Source organism: Pocillopora verrucosa, chromosome 9 (assembly GCF_036669915.1).
Source record: "Pocillopora verrucosa isolate sample1 chromosome 9, ASM3666991v2, whole genome shotgun sequence".
Taxonomy (NCBI): domain Eukaryota; kingdom Metazoa; phylum Cnidaria; class Anthozoa; order Scleractinia; family Pocilloporidae; genus Pocillopora; species Pocillopora verrucosa.
Window position 1 is genome coordinate 6489496 of NC_089320.1, and position 22096 is coordinate 6511591.

The 22096-nt window shown below is 39.0% G+C and overlaps 1 protein-coding gene across 1 annotated transcript; it reads right to left on the reverse strand.

Moving 5' to 3' along the window:
• Positions 1-12652: 12652 nt before the first annotated feature.
• On the reverse strand, positions 12653-21487 carry LOC131781118 (uncharacterized). Its single transcript, XM_066172125.1, has 6 exons — positions 21370-21487; positions 15497-18691; positions 15269-15396; positions 14740-14860; positions 14448-14530; positions 12653-13906 (listed from the first exon to the last, which is right to left on the reverse strand). Exons 2-6 carry the CDS (start codon positions 18668-18670, stop codon positions 13849-13851), a joined length of 3564 nt encoding a protein of 1187 aa, XP_066028222.1. The 5' UTR covers positions 18671-18691; positions 21370-21487; the 3' UTR covers positions 12653-13848.
• Positions 21488-22096: the final 609 nt, after the last annotated feature.

A 22096-nucleotide genomic window follows, 5' to 3' on the forward strand; every position in this document is an offset into this window, starting at 1 on the left:
GTGATAAACCCACATCTATGATTTCAATTGTTTCAGACGGACGCAACAGGCCGCTGAAAGACAAAAGAGGCTTAGTTCTGGGAGATACAAGTACAAAGCGAAGAAAAGAATTTAATATTGCCGTGCGTGATATACCGACCGGTGTTTCGTGAAGGAAGATGCAAATATACCTAACGACTCATTTATAGAAAAAAAACACAGGAATCTTCGACACATATTTTCCTTCTAATACTATAAAAGGAAAAGAGTTGACTAAAAATTACAAAGCCTTGGATCTCTCGGGGATTATTAAAACCATTAACCAAAAGAAAAAGTTGTACAGACAATACCTGAGCCCTCACTCAGATGATATGATAGACTGAATACATACAAAACATGTAAAATTAAGCTGACGCGGCTATTAAGAATTACAAAAAAACAATACTATGAAGCCCTGCTTGCTAAAAATAGAAGTGATATCAAAGCTACATGGAAAATTCTAAATTGTGCTATATATCGTTCGAAATGTAACCCCATTAAGCAGGGACCGCGCAGAGGGAGGGGCTGGGGGGGCTTTAGCCCCCCCGCTTTTTTTAAAAATAATTTAACAAAAAAATTTTCCTTCACGCATTCTTCTTTAGCCCCCCCACTCGTAAACTTGCCGCGCGGTCTCTGTTAAGATTTCTCTGATACAGTAAGACGTGTGACTATTACTGATTCTGAAGAGATTGCAAGCAGGTCTTGCCATTACTTTGCTAACGTTGGCCCAAATCTAGCAAGCAAGATCATCTCATTGTTTTAGTGCTTTAATAAATACTTAGGGCCAGTCTCGTCTTCCCCCCTACAACATTTTGATCCCGGTCAAATAAACGAGCTCCTTAAAGTTGTAAAAACTTTACAGACGGCAAAGCTGGACAATTTGCCTTTGTCTTCCAGTAAGAGGTCCTTTATGTGTGAGCCATTGTTGCATATTCAATATGTCTTCGACTTAAGGTATTTTTCCATCTAAACTTAAAGTTGCTTAAGTGGTCCCTGTATTAAAGGACGACCCGTCTTGACTGAAAATTATAGATCAATTTCAATACTTCCTGCTTTTTCGAAAGATTTGGAAAAAATTGTATATAATCGTATCTCAAGGTACCTGACGAAAAATATGATCTTGGTGTAACAACCGGTTTTGCATAAGAGATGCTGAATGTTTATTTTTAGCCCACGATACCAGCATTATTTAGCAAAACCGAAATCTAAAAGTGCTCATGTATTATCTCAAATTTGTCATGTTGCGACTTGGCTAAAAGCTAAAAAAATTGTTCATTAATGAGCAAAAAACAAAGATCATCATTTTTAGAACTCAACCGAAAAAATTTCCGGCGACAAGCCCTCTCAAAATTGTAATATGAAACAAGGTTTCACGCAATTAACAAATCTCTTCTCTTGTTGCATTATTCTCCTGCCTCTTGCCATTCTCTCCATTCACCAGATCTTCTCATTTCCCTTCTCTCTCTTTCTATCATTTCTCTATTTCTTCTCATTCTAATCTCCCTTTCCCTTCTGTCTTGATTCGTTTGAAGTTGTTCCCGCTCCAATTCACGCTGTTCTCTTTCCCGCATTCTCCTGTTCATTTGGACCGTTGCTCTAGCTACTCCTTGCATCAATGCAAGATGACTGTTGCTCGTGGACTCTAAAGACTCAACATTCCAAGGCCTTATGTTCAGTGGAGACAATGCAAACAAATTTGAAGCTTGAGAGTTTGTTAGGAAAACTTCGGCCGAAGGGGAACCAGCTGCAGAAGAGTCGGTAGCAGTGTTGTTTGGCTCGGCAGTCTGGAGAAACGAAACAAAATAAGATAATTTCCAACAATGTTTATTACATGGCTAACTCCTCGAACGGGAGATGTAGACTCATTTTACCCGCTTGGAATGCGTGTTTTGATGCCTCATAAATCTATGAGCTGTTTTTGTTTTAAATAAATAAAAATTGGAAAGATATCGCTAAACACTTACATGGGGCAGCCGTGACAACAAAAACAACAACGATTTTCGTTAGTTTATTTTGCCATTTTCTAAAGTATCTTTTTGTAATGCAGGGAATCAATATTTTGACTAGGTTTGAGCGATCAAATTTTTCTGGATTATTCAGACTCATAGTTGTTTTCCAGTTTTTATGTCGTAGTCAATAAAAGCTGCGATCTCAGTTTCAATTTCGGTGATTGAAAATTACTTTTACAACGCCCTTCCTGCCCTAGCAGACCCGCAATGTAGTTCCAGAAAAGCAATATCAGTGTCCCTCTCTTCATCTAAAAGCTATGCTGTATTCAGTTTTTCTTACCTCTGCCCCCATCCCTGTGCCTTGGTCATGGCGTGAGCCATTTTGATAACGAAAAAGCAGTCCCAAGCGTAAGGTAGGGTCTGTAGTGTGTCTGGCCACGAAGGAGTCTGTCAAACCGTTAGCTTCGTTTTCCATGATACATGTATTTGCGACTGAAAGAAACCAACGCAGTACAAACAGAAAGCAGAGTAAGAAAAATTAAAAGTGAATGGATATAGTTTTCAGTGTTCATTCAGTGCACTCGTGAATCAAGTTCCACCATTTGCAGTCGAACGATTTCACACGTTGATGAAAGGATTGATCGAAAAACTTGATAAGTAGGCAATAGACAGAAATCTGTGTAGATGGTCTGCTTTCCGGGTAATTAATTCAAATTTTGTTCTTAGCTATCATTGAAGCGTAACGTGATAGTTCACAACATGCTTAGGCAGAAAGAACAATATTATTCCGTTTACAGCGCCGTGGGCAAAGGGGCGTGGAGACTCACAGGCTCGCGAACCATCTATGTCGTGGGCTTCTTTAAAAACCGTTGCATATTGCATTCTGCCCTGGCGTGCTAGCGCCTTCTAGGGTGGCCTTACAACTCAAATCCATTGCTACACATGTTAAAATCAACGAGTCTTAGTCTTGTCTACCAAAAAGGCTCGAAGTGTAATGTTAGCCTCAAGTAAGTAACACGCTCCGCGATGAAAGGATTGAAGTTTGAAAGCGTGGGTGTAGTGTGTCAAATCGTCGTAAATTTGCTCACAAGAAAAATCTACTCTGTAAACATCTATTCAGATGTCTCAGGTTGAATCGGGGGTTCAACTATTCCTGTTGCGCACAACGCATTACATTACTACCTTAACATGAGAAGGATAAAATGCTTGTTTATCGCAGTCACTGCCGTTATTCACAATTTTCGAAAAACTTGATAAGTAGGCAATAGACAGAAATCTGTGTAGATGGTCTGCTTCCGGTACCAAGCCTTATTGAAGCGCTAACATTTATTCAATCATTTCCGAAAAAAACGCTATTTGCGTATAAGTAGTGATGGAAAGACAAGAGTAAAGCAAAAATATACTAGATTTTCCACCTGTATGTGTAATCATGCTCGCTCATCAGGTTTAAAAGCCTTTAGGCAAGTTAGCTTTCCTAAGGAAGAGAAAAAATTCCAAGAACGGAAAGCAAGATCGTTAGCCCATATTTCTACTTTTAAGTGCTGATGTCTCTGGTGTGTCTCAGCAACAAATCCCAGCAAGAAACCAAAACATGTAAAAGCATAACAACTGTATTGTGACAATCGCTTAAGGTACATTTTGCTGACCCAAGAATATAACAAACCAAAGGCTCTTGATATTAGCAGGCAAGTCAAGAATTTAAAGAAAGCGACAAAACTTTTGAGTTTGTAAAACATGTTTCGACAGAAACTTCTGTCATCTTCAGTTAATTACTGTACAATAGAACGATGCTAATATGATAAATAGTGACAACAAGAAAAGAGTTAAAGCATGAAAGTGTGAGAATTAAAAGATAATTTTAGATTTACATGGTGTAATTGTTGATTCAAGGATAGTTGTTCTCTTTCAATATGGATAGCCTCTTTTATCTTAAGCTGAAAGCCGGTAGAGGCGTGATCTAAAACGTGGAAGTTATCTGCTGAACACAAAGCGCGACAATTTGGAGAATCTTTCAGATGCTTGAAAATGTGAAAGGCCCTGTCACTGACTAAGTGCCCTCAAACACGTGTGGAAAAATGCCGGCAAGTTTCACCGACGTAACAGGCATTACAGCCAGCACATGCAAACTTATAAAACCACTACTCAGGGTAGTTTTAAAGTCAAATCGTTACTTTTTATCGAAACAATCGTCTAACATCTACATCACTTTTATTCCTTTACTGTTAGTATTACGAAGTTATGAGATATACTTTTCTTGCACAGCTATTTTAATATTCCAACGATGGACTTCCAGCCGTTTTACGCTTTAAGAACGTGGAAGGTTCATGTTGTCATTTTCTCTTTTCATGCTATTCATTTTCACACGCTGCTTACCACCCTCCAATTCCGGTATGTTTTCGCACGATTCGACTTCCGGTGTGTCGATTCGTCAACAATCCTGTCGAAAAGTACACACGAGTGACCACGAATGACCACGAGTCACCACGAGTCACCACGAATTGACCACGAGTGAAAAAGCGGAAAAATTAATCAATTACTAAAATAAAAATAATTGATTAGATAAGAAAAATATTACAGTGAATTTTATGGGAAATATTAAAGGAAAAAGAACTGTAGGGCTGACCGACATTCCGCAAAGGAAACTTCTTTGCGGTACTGACGACGCTCGACTCAAGTGAATCAATCCTGACACTTGATCTATGGGAAGTGTATCATATATCTTTTCGTCCTACATGTTACTGGTGAAGATGGCGTTCTTGAGTCGCTGAGAGGCAAGTAATTGCTAAAGGTAAGCCAAATTTGGTTTTGTTGGTTTAAGAATGAATTTATAATCATAGAGAATTCTCTGAGATAAGATGAATCATTCTTCTAACTTGGGACATGCTGCATGATCATCGGCTGTAAATTTGAGTGGGGATTAGAGACATTATCTTGTTTATCGTCGCAAAATGTTGAGTAAACTACGTTGAATACTTCTGCACGATACTCGGGAGCAAATATGCTTTGCGGTCATCCGATTATGTTAATCACCCGTATGATTACAGACCTAATAATATGCATAAAAAAAAAAAAATAAGTTCTGATTGGTTAAGATAAGTGCAGTTTTCTGGTAATTCAATGCGGAGGAGGGTTAGTTCAGTGCAAAGGAAGTGACAAACCAGACATTCTGATTGATCACAGATAGCCAATCGTCGCAACATTTGGCTACGCTGAAAATTTGCGAGCGAAACAATAGCCGGCGTTGTTTTAGGTTTTTTTTTCGATCCAGCTTAACACTTTTCTGGAGCGATTCTAAAAACAAACATGGTTAACCTCGAAAACGACGATTCTGTTCCATCGAAAGTGATTCGGACACAGACTGAACAATTCCTTGATGAACTGTTTAGCTAGACTTCGAGATGAAAATAGCATTGTATATTACTGTTTTGATCGTTCGCGGTTGTTTTGACCGAATGAACAGTTGAATAAATTATTTTTGCACTTGATGCGCACGCTTTGCTTTTGCGTAATTATGATAGGCTATCTCTATTTTTTCTCGTGCAGTTTGAAATAAATAAGCACTTGTTATTTTTTTTCACAGACCACAAATTGCACTCGCCCTAGCTACGGGCTCGTGCAATTTTGTTAGTCTTTGAAAGAATTTACTCATGCTTATATTTATTCCAAATTGCACTCGAAATCATGCGATTACCATAGTAAACTGTTTTCACCACAGCCTGGAAGTTTTCAACAAACACTGCAACATTGCATGTAACTCGACCGACGCAGAATTCGAATTTGGCGAGACAGACGCGGTAATATGCATTTTTATATTTCCTGATATCAATATAATTTTTTTGGGACTCTTTTCCTAGTTGCTTGAACCGTGAAAACAAAGAAATTGCGGTGCACACTGAAGTGCCGATAACTTAAGGAGTAAGATAAACAAGTTTAATGCCGTTCACAATACATTTTCAATATTACGTGATCGATGTGTGGCAAGTCTCACGGTGGACATGGTTGACCCTTATCAGTTCGCTAACTTTCCTCTGATGATTTGATTGTCACGAATTTTGCGCTTAAAATTAAATTTGAAGGACCTCCCTCTTTTATCAGCGCCCACGCAGCCAAGCAGCCCCACAGATAGAAAAAGAAAACAACAGAAGAAATTTTTGCAAATGTTTACCTCTAATTCAGTTTCTTTTATCTATCAGCCCACGTTTCTGGATCAGGCTATTTAAAGACCAAAGATCGACCTCCTCTCAACACGTCAAAGTGATCAGAAAGAAGGGGAATCCCCTAATTCAGTTTCTTTTATCTATCAGCCCACGTTTCTGGATCAGGCTATTTTAAGACCAAAGATCGACCTCCTCTCAACACGTCAAAATGAAGGGACAATCGAAGCAATCAAAGGGGCTTGTCAAAACCGAGAAGGCTTTTAGATGTAACGACCCCAAAAGCCAAATGATTCAATCATTTTTTTCACAAGTGGCAAGAAAATCCAGTTGCAAGGAAGTTCTTACAATTCAGTGATAATGGACTCGCTCCAGAGGTTTTTCATGCATGTTTAACCCAAATTTGATTTGCTACTTTTGATTTGCGTTACCCGTGGTCGAGCGAATCAAGAGGTGTTAGCACTTCAAAAGAAAGAACTGGCTTAAATTGTGGAATGATGTTCTCATCAACAATAGGCAACATTCTATGTATTTTTAGCGTTGGTGCACTTTCAATGAATGTCTGGCTGTGTGGGCGCTCAAAAGGGAAAGGAACGTGGAAGTTTATTCGAGCGACAAACGCGTGGCAATCAAATCACCGCTGAGTCATGTATAAATATATATTTTCTTAATGTCACTGAATGTGATCTGAGACAGAGTAGCGATCAGAACACAATAGCGAGAGCGACTTTTTTGTGGAACGAACTGACTACTTTGTAATACGACTGTGGAACGAAATGACCGGATACCGAGTTCGCTTAAACCTTGAAGGGGAATTTTAAAAGATTTGGGAGTTGAAAAACAAAGGACCGCAAATAAGGGAAAAACGATGTTTACTGTTTTCTTATCGTCACAGTATACATTTTCATCAAAGCAAAGATTAAATGACTGCTTCAAAATAAATTAAATGGTTTGGACTGTAGTATATTGATTGTTTTGATTTGTCGCGTATTGGCGGACGTGGTTTGCCGTGATTCGAGTTACCGAGAGTAAACACAGGACGAAATCACATGTTTCCGTATTTGTAAAACGTGGCGGAAACATGCAACTCCAGGTTATCCGTCGTGTTTCCGGAACGGTTTAACATGTTTCTGCCACGTTTCTGTTTACGGATTCTTGCAATTTCGTCCTGTGAAATATATAAAGAGAATTACCTGAAGGGGTAGCATGAGATTTGAGTTATCGAGGGTAAAATTGGAGGGCTCAGAGCAAGAACGATCCCTTGATTTTTCGGCCATTTTTGAAAGTGTTCAGAAGTAGTTGAATTTTGGCATGTGGACACTTTCAAAAATGGCCGAAAAATCAAGGGATCGTTCTTGCTCTGAGCCCTCCAATTGCGGTAAATGTATGACGGATATCAAGGGAGAAATCATTATCAATTTTGGTTCGAGTTGCCGCGATGTTGAGTTCAGGATGTTTCGAGTCATCGGGAGTCGACTGCAATGTCGATTGGACATTAAAGCAGATACAGTTTTTTGGATTTAACACCAAAAATGAAACTGATGTGGTGAGATAAAATTCTCTTGATTATGACTTGAGGGAAAACGGAAGAAAAACCCAACGCGCTTATTTTATGAGAGACAATTTACAAATACACCCTCTCCAGGAGATGCTCTCTAGAAAATTGGAATTTATGTTTACGAGATATTTGGCCATTAAATTTAACCATGCATATCCAAGGACTGAGCAACTTAGAATTATTAAAGAAGCTTCTTGTTATGTATGTTTGACTTGACCGCCGTAAGTACAAGTATACACACACACAAGCGTGCCTCCTTATTCCGCTTAGGATCTCGCGTGACACGTGCTCTTTAAGATTTGTTTGCTTTATCAAGGTAGAGAGACTATGAATATTTTAAGAAATAAAACAAAAAGGCAAAAGCTGTTTGTGCCTGAGCCATACACATACATAATTTGTGTGCATAACTCCATTGCCTAACCTCTCATAACGAACACCCACAGCTATGTATGGATTACGTTGCATTGCCCAAAGAGAAACATTTGATTACCAGACATTTCTCACTGAGGGACAAAGAAAATGGATCGGAGTCAACTATATCACACTACCCGTTCTGTGTCAAGCTCTCGGCTTAGCACAGCCTACCCAAATTATAAAATCTACTCAAAGACATCAGTACCTAATTTAATGAGTTCTACTTCTTAAGACTACAGATAACATACCTTATTTAAATACGGTCGTGCTATTACACGTACGGTAGATATACGAGTTCTAGTGGATATGGAAGTTCCTGAGTTGGAAGACTAATCATTCCGTCGTGTACATGTGACTTCCACTCTCGGGAGCAGGAAGCTAACCCTAAACCTAACCCTAAGCTCGTTGTTGTAAGACTAAACACTAACTAAGAGGACTATTACTGCATAATATATATGCTTACTGTTGTTCCGTAAAGGCTGTTCGCTAGACAATGGGCAATACAATATTACGAAAGAAAAAAAATAATTTCAGAGCTTAAACGAAAAGTTCAAAAATAGTCTAACCATTTAATCTTCACTTACCATGACACAATGATTAGAACAACAGTTTAAAAGGCTTTCCTAATTCTTATGATTGCACAAACTGTACTCAACAGGCAATTAAATCTCTTATACTTAATACACATACATAATTTGTATGCATAACTCCATTGTCTAACCTTCCGTAACGAACACCCACAGCTATGTATAGATCACGCTGCGTTGCTCAAGTGACATATTAGATTGTAAAGAATTTCTCGCTAAAAGAAAAAGGAAATGGATCGGAGTCAACTATGTTATACTACCCGTTCTGTATCAAGCTCTCAGCGTAGCACAGCCTAAAAACACTGTGTTCACTAGGCAACCAAATATCTTACACTTAGAGATAATTGGTGCGAATATGAAAAGACTTCCAAATCATTAGTCTAGTTACGTAGGACTTACAAATAAGCTAGTAACAGCGCAAAATAACACGCTCATAAGTTCTTAGCAACGATAAAATTCAAGATTCAAATTTAATCCGGTCATGAATAATTAAGATGCAAAAGCTTTCTGATAAACTCTTTCCTTCCTTCTGTTGGGTATTTCGGATTGGTTTTTCGATCCTGTATACATCATTTTCTACTTTTTCGTTTTGTTTTTCCGTTCGAAATACCACTAATTTCTATTCATTGATAACCTACGCTTGGCAATATGTTAGACAACCCCGAATATTTTAAGAAATAAAACAAAGCCATTCACATACATAATTTTTATGCATAACTCGATTGCCTAACCTTCCATAACGAACACCCACAGCCATGTATAGATCACGTTGCGTTGCCCAAGTGAAACATTTGATTAGCAAGTATTTCTCGCTGAAGGACAAAGGAAATGGATCGGAGTCAACTATATTACACTACCCGTTCTGAATCAAGCTCTCAGCTTAGCACAGCCTACCCAAATTATAAAATATACTCAAGGACATCAGTACCTAAGTAAATGAGTTTGACTTCTTAAGGCTACAGATAACATACCTTATTTAAATACGGTCGTGCTACTGCACGAACGGTAGATATACGGGAAGTTCGAAGAATAATCATTGCATCATGTACGTGTGACTTTCACTCTCGGAAGCAGGAAGCTAACCCTAAACCTAACCCTAGGCTTCTTGTTCTAAGACTAAACACTAACTAAGAGGGCTATTACTTTATTATATATATGCTTACTGTTGTTTCGTAAAGGCCGTTCACCAGATCATGGGCAATACAATATTACTAAAGAAATAAAAAATTCAGAGCTTAAATGAGAGTTCAAAAATAGTCTTACCATTATTTCTTCACTTACCATGACACAATGATTAGTACAATAGTATAGGAGGGTTTCCTAATTCTTATGATGACACAAACTGTACTCAACAGCAATTAAATCTCTTATACTTAATACACATACATAATTTGTATGCATAACTGCATTGTCTAACCTTCCGTAACGAACACCCACAGCTATGTATAGATCACGCTGCGTTGCTCAAGTGACATATTAGATTAGCAAATATTTCTCGCTAAAAGGAAAAGGAAATGGATCGGAGTCAACTATGTTATACTACCCGTTCTGTATCAAGCTCTCAGCGTAGCACAGCCTACCCGACTTATGAAATTTACTCAAAGACATCAGTACCTAATTTAATGAGTTTTACGTCTAAGTTCGACTGTATTATATATATGCCTACTGTTGTTTCGTAAAGGCTGTTCACCAGATCATGGGCAATATAATATTACTAAAGAAAAATAAGAGTCTCAGAGCTTATATGAAAGTTCAAAAATAGTCTTACCATTATTTCTTCACTTACCATGACACAATGATCAGTACCACAGTATAAAAGGCTTTCCTAATTCTTATAATGGCAAAAACTGTACTCAACAGGCAATTAAATCTCTTATACTTAATACACATACATAATTTGTATGCATAACTGCATTGTCTAACCTTCCGTAACGAACACCCACAGCTATGTATAGATCACGCTGCGTTACTCAAGTAACATATTAGATTAGCGAGTATTTCTCGCTAAAAGAAAAAGAAAATGGATCGGAGTCAACTATGTTATACTATTCGTTCTGTATCAAGCTCTCAGCTTAGCACAGCCTACCCAACTTATGAAATCTACTCAAAGACATCGGTACCTAATTTAATGAGTTCGACTTCTAAGTTCGACTGTATTATATATATGCTGGATTTTGTTTCGTAAAGGCTGTTCACCAGATCATGGGCAATACAATATTACTAAAGAAAAAAAAGAGTCTCAGAGCTTAAATGAAAGTTCAAAAATAGTCTTACCATTATTTCTTCACTTACCATGGCACTATGATCAGTACCACTGTATAAAAGGCTTTCCTAATTCTTATGATGGCAAAAACTGTACTCAACAGGCAATTAAATCTCTTATACTTAATACACATACGTAATTTGTATGCATAACTCCATTGCCTAACCTTCCATAACGAATACTCACAGCTATGTATAGATCACGCTGGGTTGCTCAAGTGAAACATTTTATTAGCAAGTATTTCTCGCTGGAGGACAAAGGAAATGGATCGGAGTCAACTACATTATAGTACCCGTTCTGTATCAAGCTCTCAGCCTAGCACAGCCTACCCAAATTATGAAATTTACTCAAAGACATCAGTACCTAATTTAATGAGTTCGACTTCTTAAGACTACAGATAACATACCTTATTTAAATACGGTCGTGCTACTGCACGTACGGTAGATATGCAGGTTCTCGTGGATATGAAAGTTCTAGAGTTCGAAGAATAATCATTCCATCATGTACATGCGACTTTCACTCGGAGTCAATTACATTATACCACCCGTTCTGTATCAAGCTCTCAGCTTAGCACAGCCTACCCAAATTATGAAATTTACTCAAAGACATCCGTATAGGTAACAGATTATCTTGACTAATAAAGTGATTTTAGTCAAGTAAGATTTTCCAAAATGAATTCCTGAAACATATAGGAAATAATTTTGCGATAGATACCTTAATCTTCACGATTTCTACACTTAGATTCCGTGCATGGGAGCTTCTTCATAATCATCAATACACAATTTATCATCTTCAAAGCCACTGCACTTCTCAGAAATTTAGAGGAGGTGACGTAATGTATAGTAGCTCACATCGTCAGGATTATGGTAACTAGTACAATGTTATTTCCTTTTATGATTCATGAATCGATTTTGGGAAACCTTAGTTGACTAGCATCACTATCTTAACCAAGGTAGTGAGTTATGAATGCGTGTAGAATCGTTTCAGACATAAAGCAAGCCGTCGCTGAAGACATAGTCGTTGAACGCCATCCATAATTTATGCGGTTTATGTTTAATTTTCAAAAATATGGTGAAAGTGGTGTAATAATTTGAAGTCCGTGGGGTTTCGTATTCTGATGTAAATACTATGGTCACAAAGTAAGAGGAGGGCGCGGAGAGTTGTGGAAATGATGATAAATTACCCAAATATGACCATAAAATATTTGACTTATTCTCTTCCCGCCACAACCCACACTCTCCTTGTGCGCCATGGGAATATAGTGTCTAGGTCCGAGTTTAGTCTGTAGCCAGGGTATGCAAGTCTAAGTCTTTAGTGCCATGACATGGAGTTCTGAACTAGCAGTGAGTCTTTTAAAAATGTGTAAGAGGTTCTTGGGAGTCTGGCACTATTTCACGAGCTGAATTGCTGAAAACAATAGGCACAGTATATCTTTCCTTAAGCCAGCGATATCCAAGATGGTTTGACGTGAGCCTATGGTAGTAGATAGGGCTAGATCAGTGAAGAAATGTACCAGAATAATTGAGCAAAATTGAGCAAATTGATAAATTTGCCAAATTAATTGTGTAGTTGCTTGTCTATTAGGTTACTTAAGATTTTAAAAACGGAGAAGAGAAAGAGAATGAAGAGGCGCTGTTGTCTTGTAACAAAAACAATTTACAACAAACTTGCTGAGGTAGGGTAAAGAAAATGTTTAATACAACTTACATCTACACATTGTCTGCTTTATTTGCTGGAATGATATAATGATCGCGTAACTACAATTTGCAAATCTACCTGAAGTTTCAAATCCCAAGGTTACCTCAGTATCAAATAGCAAACTACTTACATAACTATAAAAAGTGCAAAGCCTAAGAAAACTAAATACCTTTTATTTATGAAGGTTACCACTTCATTATAAAATAAGCTTAGTAAGTAAATTTAGTCACTAGAAATGTACCATTAATACTCGTTACTAACTTAATAGATGTCTACCAAAATTTCAGGAGCAAGCTAGATTTTTTCTTCCCTTGCTCCTCATCACACGTCTCCCGAAGGCAAAGAAGATGAAATTTGAAACCCTTACAATTTCTTCCTATTCTGGTGTAACTATAGATGAAAAAAGGTTGTAGAGGGGCTTTATTTCACATAGAAATCTAATAACCATCAAACACTACCAAGAATTTAACAACAAAAACATGTGAAATGTTTTGTTTGGCTGAAAGTGTAGGGGTTATAAAATCCTTTGAAGCATTCTTTCATTTTAGATTACGAAAAAAACAACCCGCTACGAAATCTAATTTGCTGCTCAAGCCTGTGGACAATTTACTCTGTAGTTTCCTTACAATGAGAAGAAATATAAAATTTTATTTTACAATGGCCTTACTATTATGATACACACAGCTTTCCATCTCCTCGCCAGACTAACCGATGCTTTGCACACTTTTATACAAATCTTTTAAGGGATGAATGGCCTTCCACTAAAAGCAGTAAATTTGGATATAAAAGTCACTGAAAAGGAATCACTTCAACCTAAGGGGATCCTGCCACCCTCATTTCCCCTCCCCCCTCAGGTTTGCGTCCTTGTACAAGTAAGATTAAAATAACTATTACGATCTTTAACCCTCTACACCCTAACAATCTTCCCTGTTCTCTTTATATTTCCTCTGGTACTGACAATGAGAGTTTGTTTGATAATCAGGAGCTTGCTAAATTGGTGATCATTGCCTTTATTTTCCTCACATTCACCATTTAATTCTAGAGTGATACAGTAAAGTCAAATTAGGAGCCAGTCATTCCTAGGCATAAAGAGTTAAATTCACGCCCACAATAAAGAATGAAAACGTCAATCAAGACACTTAGTAGAACATCTCAATTAGGAACAATTTGCCTTTTCTTGGAATTCTGAGCACTGGAGTCGAGTTTGTTATTCACTCATTCCTGTCTGACTGTACAAAGGATGGCGACAAATTGGGCAGCTGCGACTGCAAATTAAAAGGAAATATTTCAAGTGAACTTGAGAAAAACTAGTGTGGGAATGTCACAGTAGAATCTGGCCTACCTAACATTAAAAGTCTTGCAAAGTTTATTAGTAACATAATATCGCCTTAGATTAAAGACAGCTCCATGATAACATGCAAAGAGCGTCTCGAAACCAAAACTGAAACTATCTCTGGACCTAAGAAAAGCTAAGGGGACAATCAGGGCGTTACCCGGGATATGTCGATTTAACCAGAGTTATTCCCAGCTGTAGGTGGGAGCGGAGGTCTGTTTCTCCGAAATTCCGTACTGTTGATTCTTGATGTAGTTTCCTATCATTTCCCAAGTTATTTTAATCGCAAAAACCAATCAGATTTTTTTCATTTTACATGCAACTGAAAACTACTCATTGTAGCTCGAGCAGGTCCACACACGCAACACCCAATCCAGAATTGAATACCAACAAATTTTCGGAGCAGTGGAGTGTTCTTCCATATTTAAGTTAATTCCCAAAAATAGATATCACCATATTTCATGCATACTTACACGCCGTTCTGTATCATAGCAATAGCGCACTCTCGGTGAACCTTGTGTGAGCATGGCAGGATCTGACAACCGCTGAAAGCGTCCTGAAATAAGGAACCGATCAACGAGATAAAAAAAAATGTTTGGATTGGGATCTAATTGCCCTGCTTCTCTTTCTTCAGATTTCCACCCAAGAAATGCAAGCACCTGACGTTACTATGCGTAACGGGTGAATAAAACCAAACTGAGTTTTCGAAGATATTTCTCCCATTCCTTACTCTTATTCAGCCTTAATGAGTAATTACGTAACTACCTCTAAACAGATGCAGCACTCATCGTGTCCTGAATTTGCTCGGCAAGAATGTTTTCCTTCCAGCCGTTTGTCCAGACAGACGTTACACACATCACAGTGGAAGGAGCGGTCCTTGTAGATACTGAACGGGAAATAGGAGCATCACTTCGCACGTATTTACTTGAGCACAATATGATTCGTTGGGGAAACAAATTTCTAATTCATACTTAAAAGCGCTGTATTTCTACTTGATAAGCTGCAATAATTATTGAAGAGGAAGCTTGATACTTATGAGGAAACCAAAACTAATGTTTTGTGGGATTCAATGAGGTGTTTTAACCACTCATCGATGAAGCAATTCTCTGTAATATTTTGTTCTCGCTCTGAAGGCAGCGTCCGGATTCTTCATTCATACTGTAACACTAGTCAATAACTCCTTGACTTGGTACTGAAGCAGGCCAATAACTCCCTGACCCTTATTCTTTTGGACAACAAGCATAATATCCAAACAAACGAAAAAAACATTCGTCATGAATATTGTTTCACCTACCGGCAGATACCACATTTTTCGCAGTGATAAGGAGCTTTATCCTCCCCTGTGAAGTGTTTACAAACCGAGCAGAAATATGCTGAGAGCCTTGTTTTGCATCTGACACAGGTGTGGGCGTCCTGGTTGATCTTAAAAATCAAACATTCGAAGTTAAATCGGTTATAACCTAAGAGTAAGAACCCTCTTTCATCTTATATAAAATTTCAAGTCAATTTCATTCCTATTTACCTCTTGTTGATGGCTACAAACAGAGCACTCAACAGAGCACGCATCTCTTGCTTTGGAATTATCATTTGGGCACCCAGAGTTGTTATGACAACGATGACAAGGAAAGAACTTTCCGCAGCACGAGAACTTGACACGGCAGAGCCGCTGATAATGTTCACACAGCCATTGTCGAACCTCAGCAGGAGCCGAGTCTTGCGAAGGTGTTTCTTGTCCACCGCTCGTGGAGTTCCGCTCTACTCTTTCATTCATGAGTCCCGTTTCTCTCGCTTCCCTCGCTTCCCTTTCTTTTCTTTCACGTGCAAGTTGTTCTTTCCTTGCCCGCTCTTCTTTTCTTTTTCGCTCCGTTTCTTTCATCGATTTCTCTCTTTCTTGTCTTTCTTTCAACGTTTTCTCGACAAGACAGCAAGCTTCAGCCACACGTTGCTCGAGGACGGCCAACGACTCGTCAGCAAATGTGTTTGAATTACTGTTCAACAGACCCTGACCAGCTTCTTCACTTTCCCCGTCCAGAAGAAATCCCGTAGCGTCATCTCCTCTTTCAAACTGCGATGACAACATCGGCCTTTCGGCGAGTACATGTCCATTTGTGAAGATATTTGGTGGAGTTCTTGCCCGTGCATTACTAGTGGGAAACTCTCTGACAGTCAACGTGAGATTTGCTTTAGATCCATCTTCGACGAAACTTGAAGATTGAGGCAGTCCTATGGTCTTCGCTGGAACAGTTTTGGGCATCAGGACTAAGTTGAGGGATGACTTTTGCGGCTGATAACCATCACGACTTGAGTATATTTGTGGAGGAGATCCCATGGTACTGGCGTAGGCAGAATAATCTCCTGCATAAAATTTTGTAGAATCACGACATTCGGGAAGTATCGATGAACTTAGGGGAGTAGGGTGGTACACTTCAGGCATACATCCAGATCTGTTGTACTCGGAGTGTGTACCTGCAGGCGATTCTAAATCTTCACATGGGCCACAAGAATCCCAGCGCTCATCAGATGTATTGCACCCACAAGAATGACGTGCGAGAAAAATGGGATCTAATCCGATGTGATTTGTTCCAAAGTCATCCTCACTTGGATCTCTTTGTGAACTGTGGCCTGACGGAAGATCGCTTCGGCGTCCACCTTTCAAACTAAGAGATCTTTTTTCTTTCGAATTACTCTCATGGGAATCTCCTGGTGTTTTTGGAAGGGCAACAGCTTGGGTATTCCAATCCTTGTCAAAGCCGCAAGCCTCATTTGTAGGTAATACATCGCAGTTTTCACCGCTGTCTGCAACCACATCCCCTCCCTGAAAAGAAGCTTTAAGGACGTCGTTCCGTCCATCTCTGACTTCATTTGGTGTTTCCAGTATTTCCTGTGAGATGCTGATTCTCCTGTTTTTATCCTTTTGGGATGGATTTTTAAGGCGGTAGTGATGCTCGCCTTCACGGTTTTCTTGACTAGAAATTTTACCTGGTTCGTGAAATTCTTCGTTGCTGTCCCACTTGTTATTGTCTTCTCCAAATAATGGAATATCATGGCTCACAACTCCATCTGCTGCGTTGCAAGGAAATTCTTGCCAGCTTCGGTCAGGGCGCGACTTCAACTGAGGAACCTCTTGGAAGTCCTCGCACAATAAAAGCTTGGCAAGAGCGATGTTACATTGCACTAAATCCGGGTGATCTGAAGCGTAGTCAAAACTTGTTAAAATACTCAATGCTTCTTCAAAGAAATGTTTTGATAACATGTTTTTTTTCATTAAAAAGAATCTAACACCTTGCCTATAGAGAAACGATGCCTGTGTTGGGTGGTTTTTCCCAAGCGTCTCTTGGCAACTTGGTACAAAAACGTCAAGGAAAGATGCAAAGTCTACGTTTTTTTCGTTGAAGTGATATTCAACTAAATTCAATATTGTTGCGAACAAGAAGTCCCAGTGGAATTTTCCACTACATTCGAGGACACATTCAAAATCGGGAAAGAAAAACGGAAATGAAGACATCAGTGACGAAGCAGACGATGAAGATGACGATGTCGATGACGAAGATGACGATGACGATGACGATGATGAAACTGCTGAAGAAGATGATGATGGTAATGATGATGGTAATGATGATGATGATGATGATGAAGACCCTAACCCTGACCCTGATGCTGCCGAAAACGATTGTAAGGAAGGCGATAGTGGTGGTGATAGCGATTGAGGAGAAAGAGAAGGGAAAGCCAAGCGCTCCGCTATTTTCTCTGCACGAGCCACATCTCCAATCGTTTGATACGCCAAACAAATTTTAGAAGATATGAATTTTGAGAATATTCCTTCTTCATTGTTCATCCCCTCAGATAGTGTATCCAATTTCCTCAGCTCTATGAGTGCTTTGATAGGTTCTTTGAGCTCTGTGAACAACTCTGCTCGATTGTAATATATGGCAGCTACCAAACGTGGGGGAATAATGGGGTCTTTGGCTTTCAGAAGAAGACCCTCTTGTAACTTCACTGCAGTGGGGTAGTTTTTCTGACACTGGTAAGCTAAGCTTAAGTTGATTTGTACAGCAACAATGTTTATTTCTGGAGAGTCAGTTTTGTTTTTAAATGTTTCAAAAATCTCCAGCGCTCGTTCTAAATAATCCTTAGCCTTGTTCGTAGCTCTCATAATTAGATAAACACAGCCTACATTAGCCTTGGCTACTGCTCTTAAAATATTGATAACTTGCTCGTTGTTTTCAGGACATGGCGTGGCATCAAATGTGTAAAGAGAATCACATCGCTGAAATAAGTCTATAGCCATTTTATATTTATGCAGCTTGAGTGCAACAGCACCAAAAACAGTGGTAAAGCTAGCATAAAAATGGACATCCTTATCTGCGATCAGCTTGGGGTTTAACAAAACAGCACCAAAGAAAGGAGGAGCGGAACAATAACTCAAACCCATCTCTCTACCTCGATCCACCTGCTCCTTCTCGTAGTCAGTTGGGTTTCTGAAGCTATCTGGGCTTAGATTCAGGAAGTGCCTATAAGCAGCTTGCAAAGACTCTGTGGCCGCTTCCACTTTAAATTGCTGGAACTGATCCATCGTTTCCTCAAAGTGTCCAAATGTGCTGCGCCTGGCCGACTGATTATCATCACATTCCGATTCATCCTCAAGATGGAGTCCTGAACCAGCGTTTTTCGGAATCTTGAGAGCTGTTCTGTCCATCTTTCCGTGTCAAATGTATTACTACTGGAAAAAAGGTAAAGCTTTAAAACAGAAATTGATCCACATTAAGTGTCATCAAATTTTTTATACTCAAGCTGAATAATGTTACTCCTGGCGGAATGTTTTAGTCAGCTCTCTCGCGCACGTTTCTTTCGTTTTCACCGAGGTCCTGCAGCAGGCTGGCATTTCGTCTTTGGTGACGTTCTAATATATCCATGTGATCTTATGAACATGTTAAGATAAAACAACTAGGTTTCGAAGGGGAAGTGGATTTGTTTTTTTGTGTGTGTGTGTGACGCTTTTGCGATGATGCTACCAAGTTCTCCTCTGGATTGTGAAGTGCGTTGCTAAATACAAAAGCAGTACGGGATCATCTCGGCAAAAGTCATTCGACCTCATACAGCATCTAAAAACTACAAGTGACTTTAGTCGCCATATTAAAAATTTCCGAAACAAATTAAACAGCCAAGAGCTGTAGAATCAAAGACATTCCATGGCAAATAACGGAGACGAAATATCGACCCAACTAGTTAAAAAAAGCGTGTGTAGTGAAAACAGAAGAACAGATTCAAGGCGGTCCTATGTTCGTGTAAAGTGCCATTATCGTAGAGCTTGCGAGTATATGATGCGCGTGCAGCGAGTTCACAAAATGCAGAATTTCACAACAAGCAAAATAATATACATCCACTGAGCGCTGAGCGTACTGTACAAGCGGAAGCGACCTAAAGGGACTCCTTATGAGACTATAAAAACCTAAAGCTTAGGAAGACCTGGCATCCTTGCAATCCCTTTATCATAGCATTTCAAAAGCAATCTTCTCGATGAATTTGAAACAAACTGGCCTTGATCGGTGGGCCGTTATAACACATACAAAAAGTGCCATTATCTCACAAACTAACGCAAGTAAAAGAACTTAAAACTACGCCGAGTTAAAGTCCCGTCTTGAATTCACCTAACTACGTGGCAGAGTAAGTTGAATCCATTGATAGTTTCCTAGGCTTCCAATGCATTTGTGGTGTTGGTTTATCTAACATCTTAACTGAAACAGTATTTAGTGCCATCAATTTGAATGTAAATTAGGTTAACTGTAATTTGAAACGACCGATCCATTTTTCAAGTGGTGGAGGCCCGCGAGACTCGCGTGAGGAGATGGAGGAGCCTCGCGCTTGCATTAAGTTTGTCTTACGCTTATCTGAGAAACACTTATTATAAATGACGCCTGTTCTGAAGGTTAATCTGGCCTTAATTCGAGTGATCACGAGAAAATTTACATAGATAAAATTCGTAACCTTCGATCCCTGAAATCCTTTCTATTTGAAGTTTGATTTAAAAAAAATCGTTCCCTTGCTAGTGGTTTTCTGTGTTTTTTCGACTACTTTTACAGTACAACTTACGTAGTAGATCAATTATCGTATTGTATGACGTCGTGCGATCTCAAACCTGTAGGTTTGTCTGAGATTGGCAGAGAGTTTGTACCTGACACGTGATTAAGTCCAAAAAATCAATACTTGACTCGTGAATTTTACAAGAAGGCAAAGTTCAGTGAGGTTTGAAGTTTTCCCTTTTAAATTCGTTGCGCGTGAAATACTATTTTAAGTACATGTGACGCGTGATTGTTTCTAAACTTTACGCCTGAAACGAGATTAGGAACCTTCCCTTGCTACCCTCTTGTCTACCTATGAATCGATAAAGTTGCTGATAACCACTTGGGAACAACAAAATAAAATGCTTTGACGAGTTACACTGGTTTACGTGAGCCAATGTGAATTGAGTGTCGAAATTAATCCGGGACTGCTTCGCTCGGTGATTGTTGCATGTACCTCACGCCATCCTCTCAGCCAATCATCCTAATCATGACTCTGTCTCTTCGATAACACGCGCCCAAAGCACTTTGGTTGGTTTCCCTTACAGTTTTGATTGGTTCCTTTTCGCAGTTTTCCTTTCCACTGATTGACTTTCGTAAATACTTTAGTTGTGGTTTCGAGAGACTCGATCAAAATGCTCCCTAATTTTGTTCATGGTTAGCTAGAAATGAAAGCAGATCACGGGTACTCAAGAGGAACTCACCGCTATTTAATCAATTTCCGATAAAAATAAAGTATAGTTATTACAGACATGCATCACAGTTTATTCTTCTTATGCAATCTATCTCGGCTATAAACGAACATGTGCTCACTTTATTTATTCAACCTACCACAGAAGCTGTTCAGAAGGCAGTGACAATTATCATCTTAATATGCATTCTAAGGTGTGCCCTGTATGCAGTATATCTTGACTGTTAACGAATATCTGCTCACCTTGTCTCTTCTATAGTGTCCGGAAGCTGTTTAGAGGGCGGTTTAAGTTAAATCCGTTATCCATTGGGATCGAAATCACATGCAAGCAATTGCAGAACGGATAGCTTAATTTCCCTCCATGTTCACACATGCGTGCATCGATTGAACATTAAGTTAAATACACACTATGAGCACTGACTACTGCACTACACAATTTCACAGGAACTTAAACTTTCAACAGTAACCACAACAGTTTCATAGCGTTGCGTTTTTCAGCTTTCCCCTTGAATTAAAACTAATCTTGCGACAATCTGTTGATTTGTCTTTAAGATTTCAGACCTGTGGAGTAGGCTTTGGCAAACAGACCTCTCTTGTACGTATTAATCTGAAAAACAGTTAGGAAATTTAAAATTCTAGCCTTACCTGGTTAAACTGGATTGAGCTGATGTTCAGTTCAGGATAGGTTCTTGTTTGAGCAGGCCAAAAATAATGTCACATAATCGAAACAGAAACTACTGATCGAAGCATAAGCTGTTCAAGGTCATTAGTCATTTTTGTTCAGAGCTATCACTGAAGCGCAGCTTGATAGTTCACAAAATGCTCAGGCGGAAACAAAAATATAATTATTCCGTTTACACTGTCGCGAGCAAAGGGGCGTGCAAGACTCTCAGGCTCGCGAACCATCTATGTCGTAGCTTATTTAAAATCCATCGCATAATGCATCCTGACCTGGCGTGCTAGTCTTGTCTCCCAAGAAGGTTAGCAGTGCAGCTTCACTCTGTTATGAAATTGCAGCTGGAAGCTTCCAATGAGAAAACGCACCATCGAATATACAACGCTGAAACTAAATCCCTAAATCACTCTAGGAATTTGATCCAGTAAGATGTCGTGTTCGGAACTTTGGTAATCATTTTATTCTTAGCAAGTTTTACCTATTTTGGTGGAAGAAATAGGGGAAGGGAGGTTGAGGGGCTCTTAACAGCTATTTTTTTTTAATTATTCAACTAAGCGTAATGCAACATTTTGAACATATTTTTTGGCATAAGGCCATTTTGTCAGGTGTGACACTCGAAGTATAATGTTAGTGTCGAGTAAATAACACGCTCTGCGAACATTCGTAGCCTACGAGACAAAGACTGATTTCAAGTTA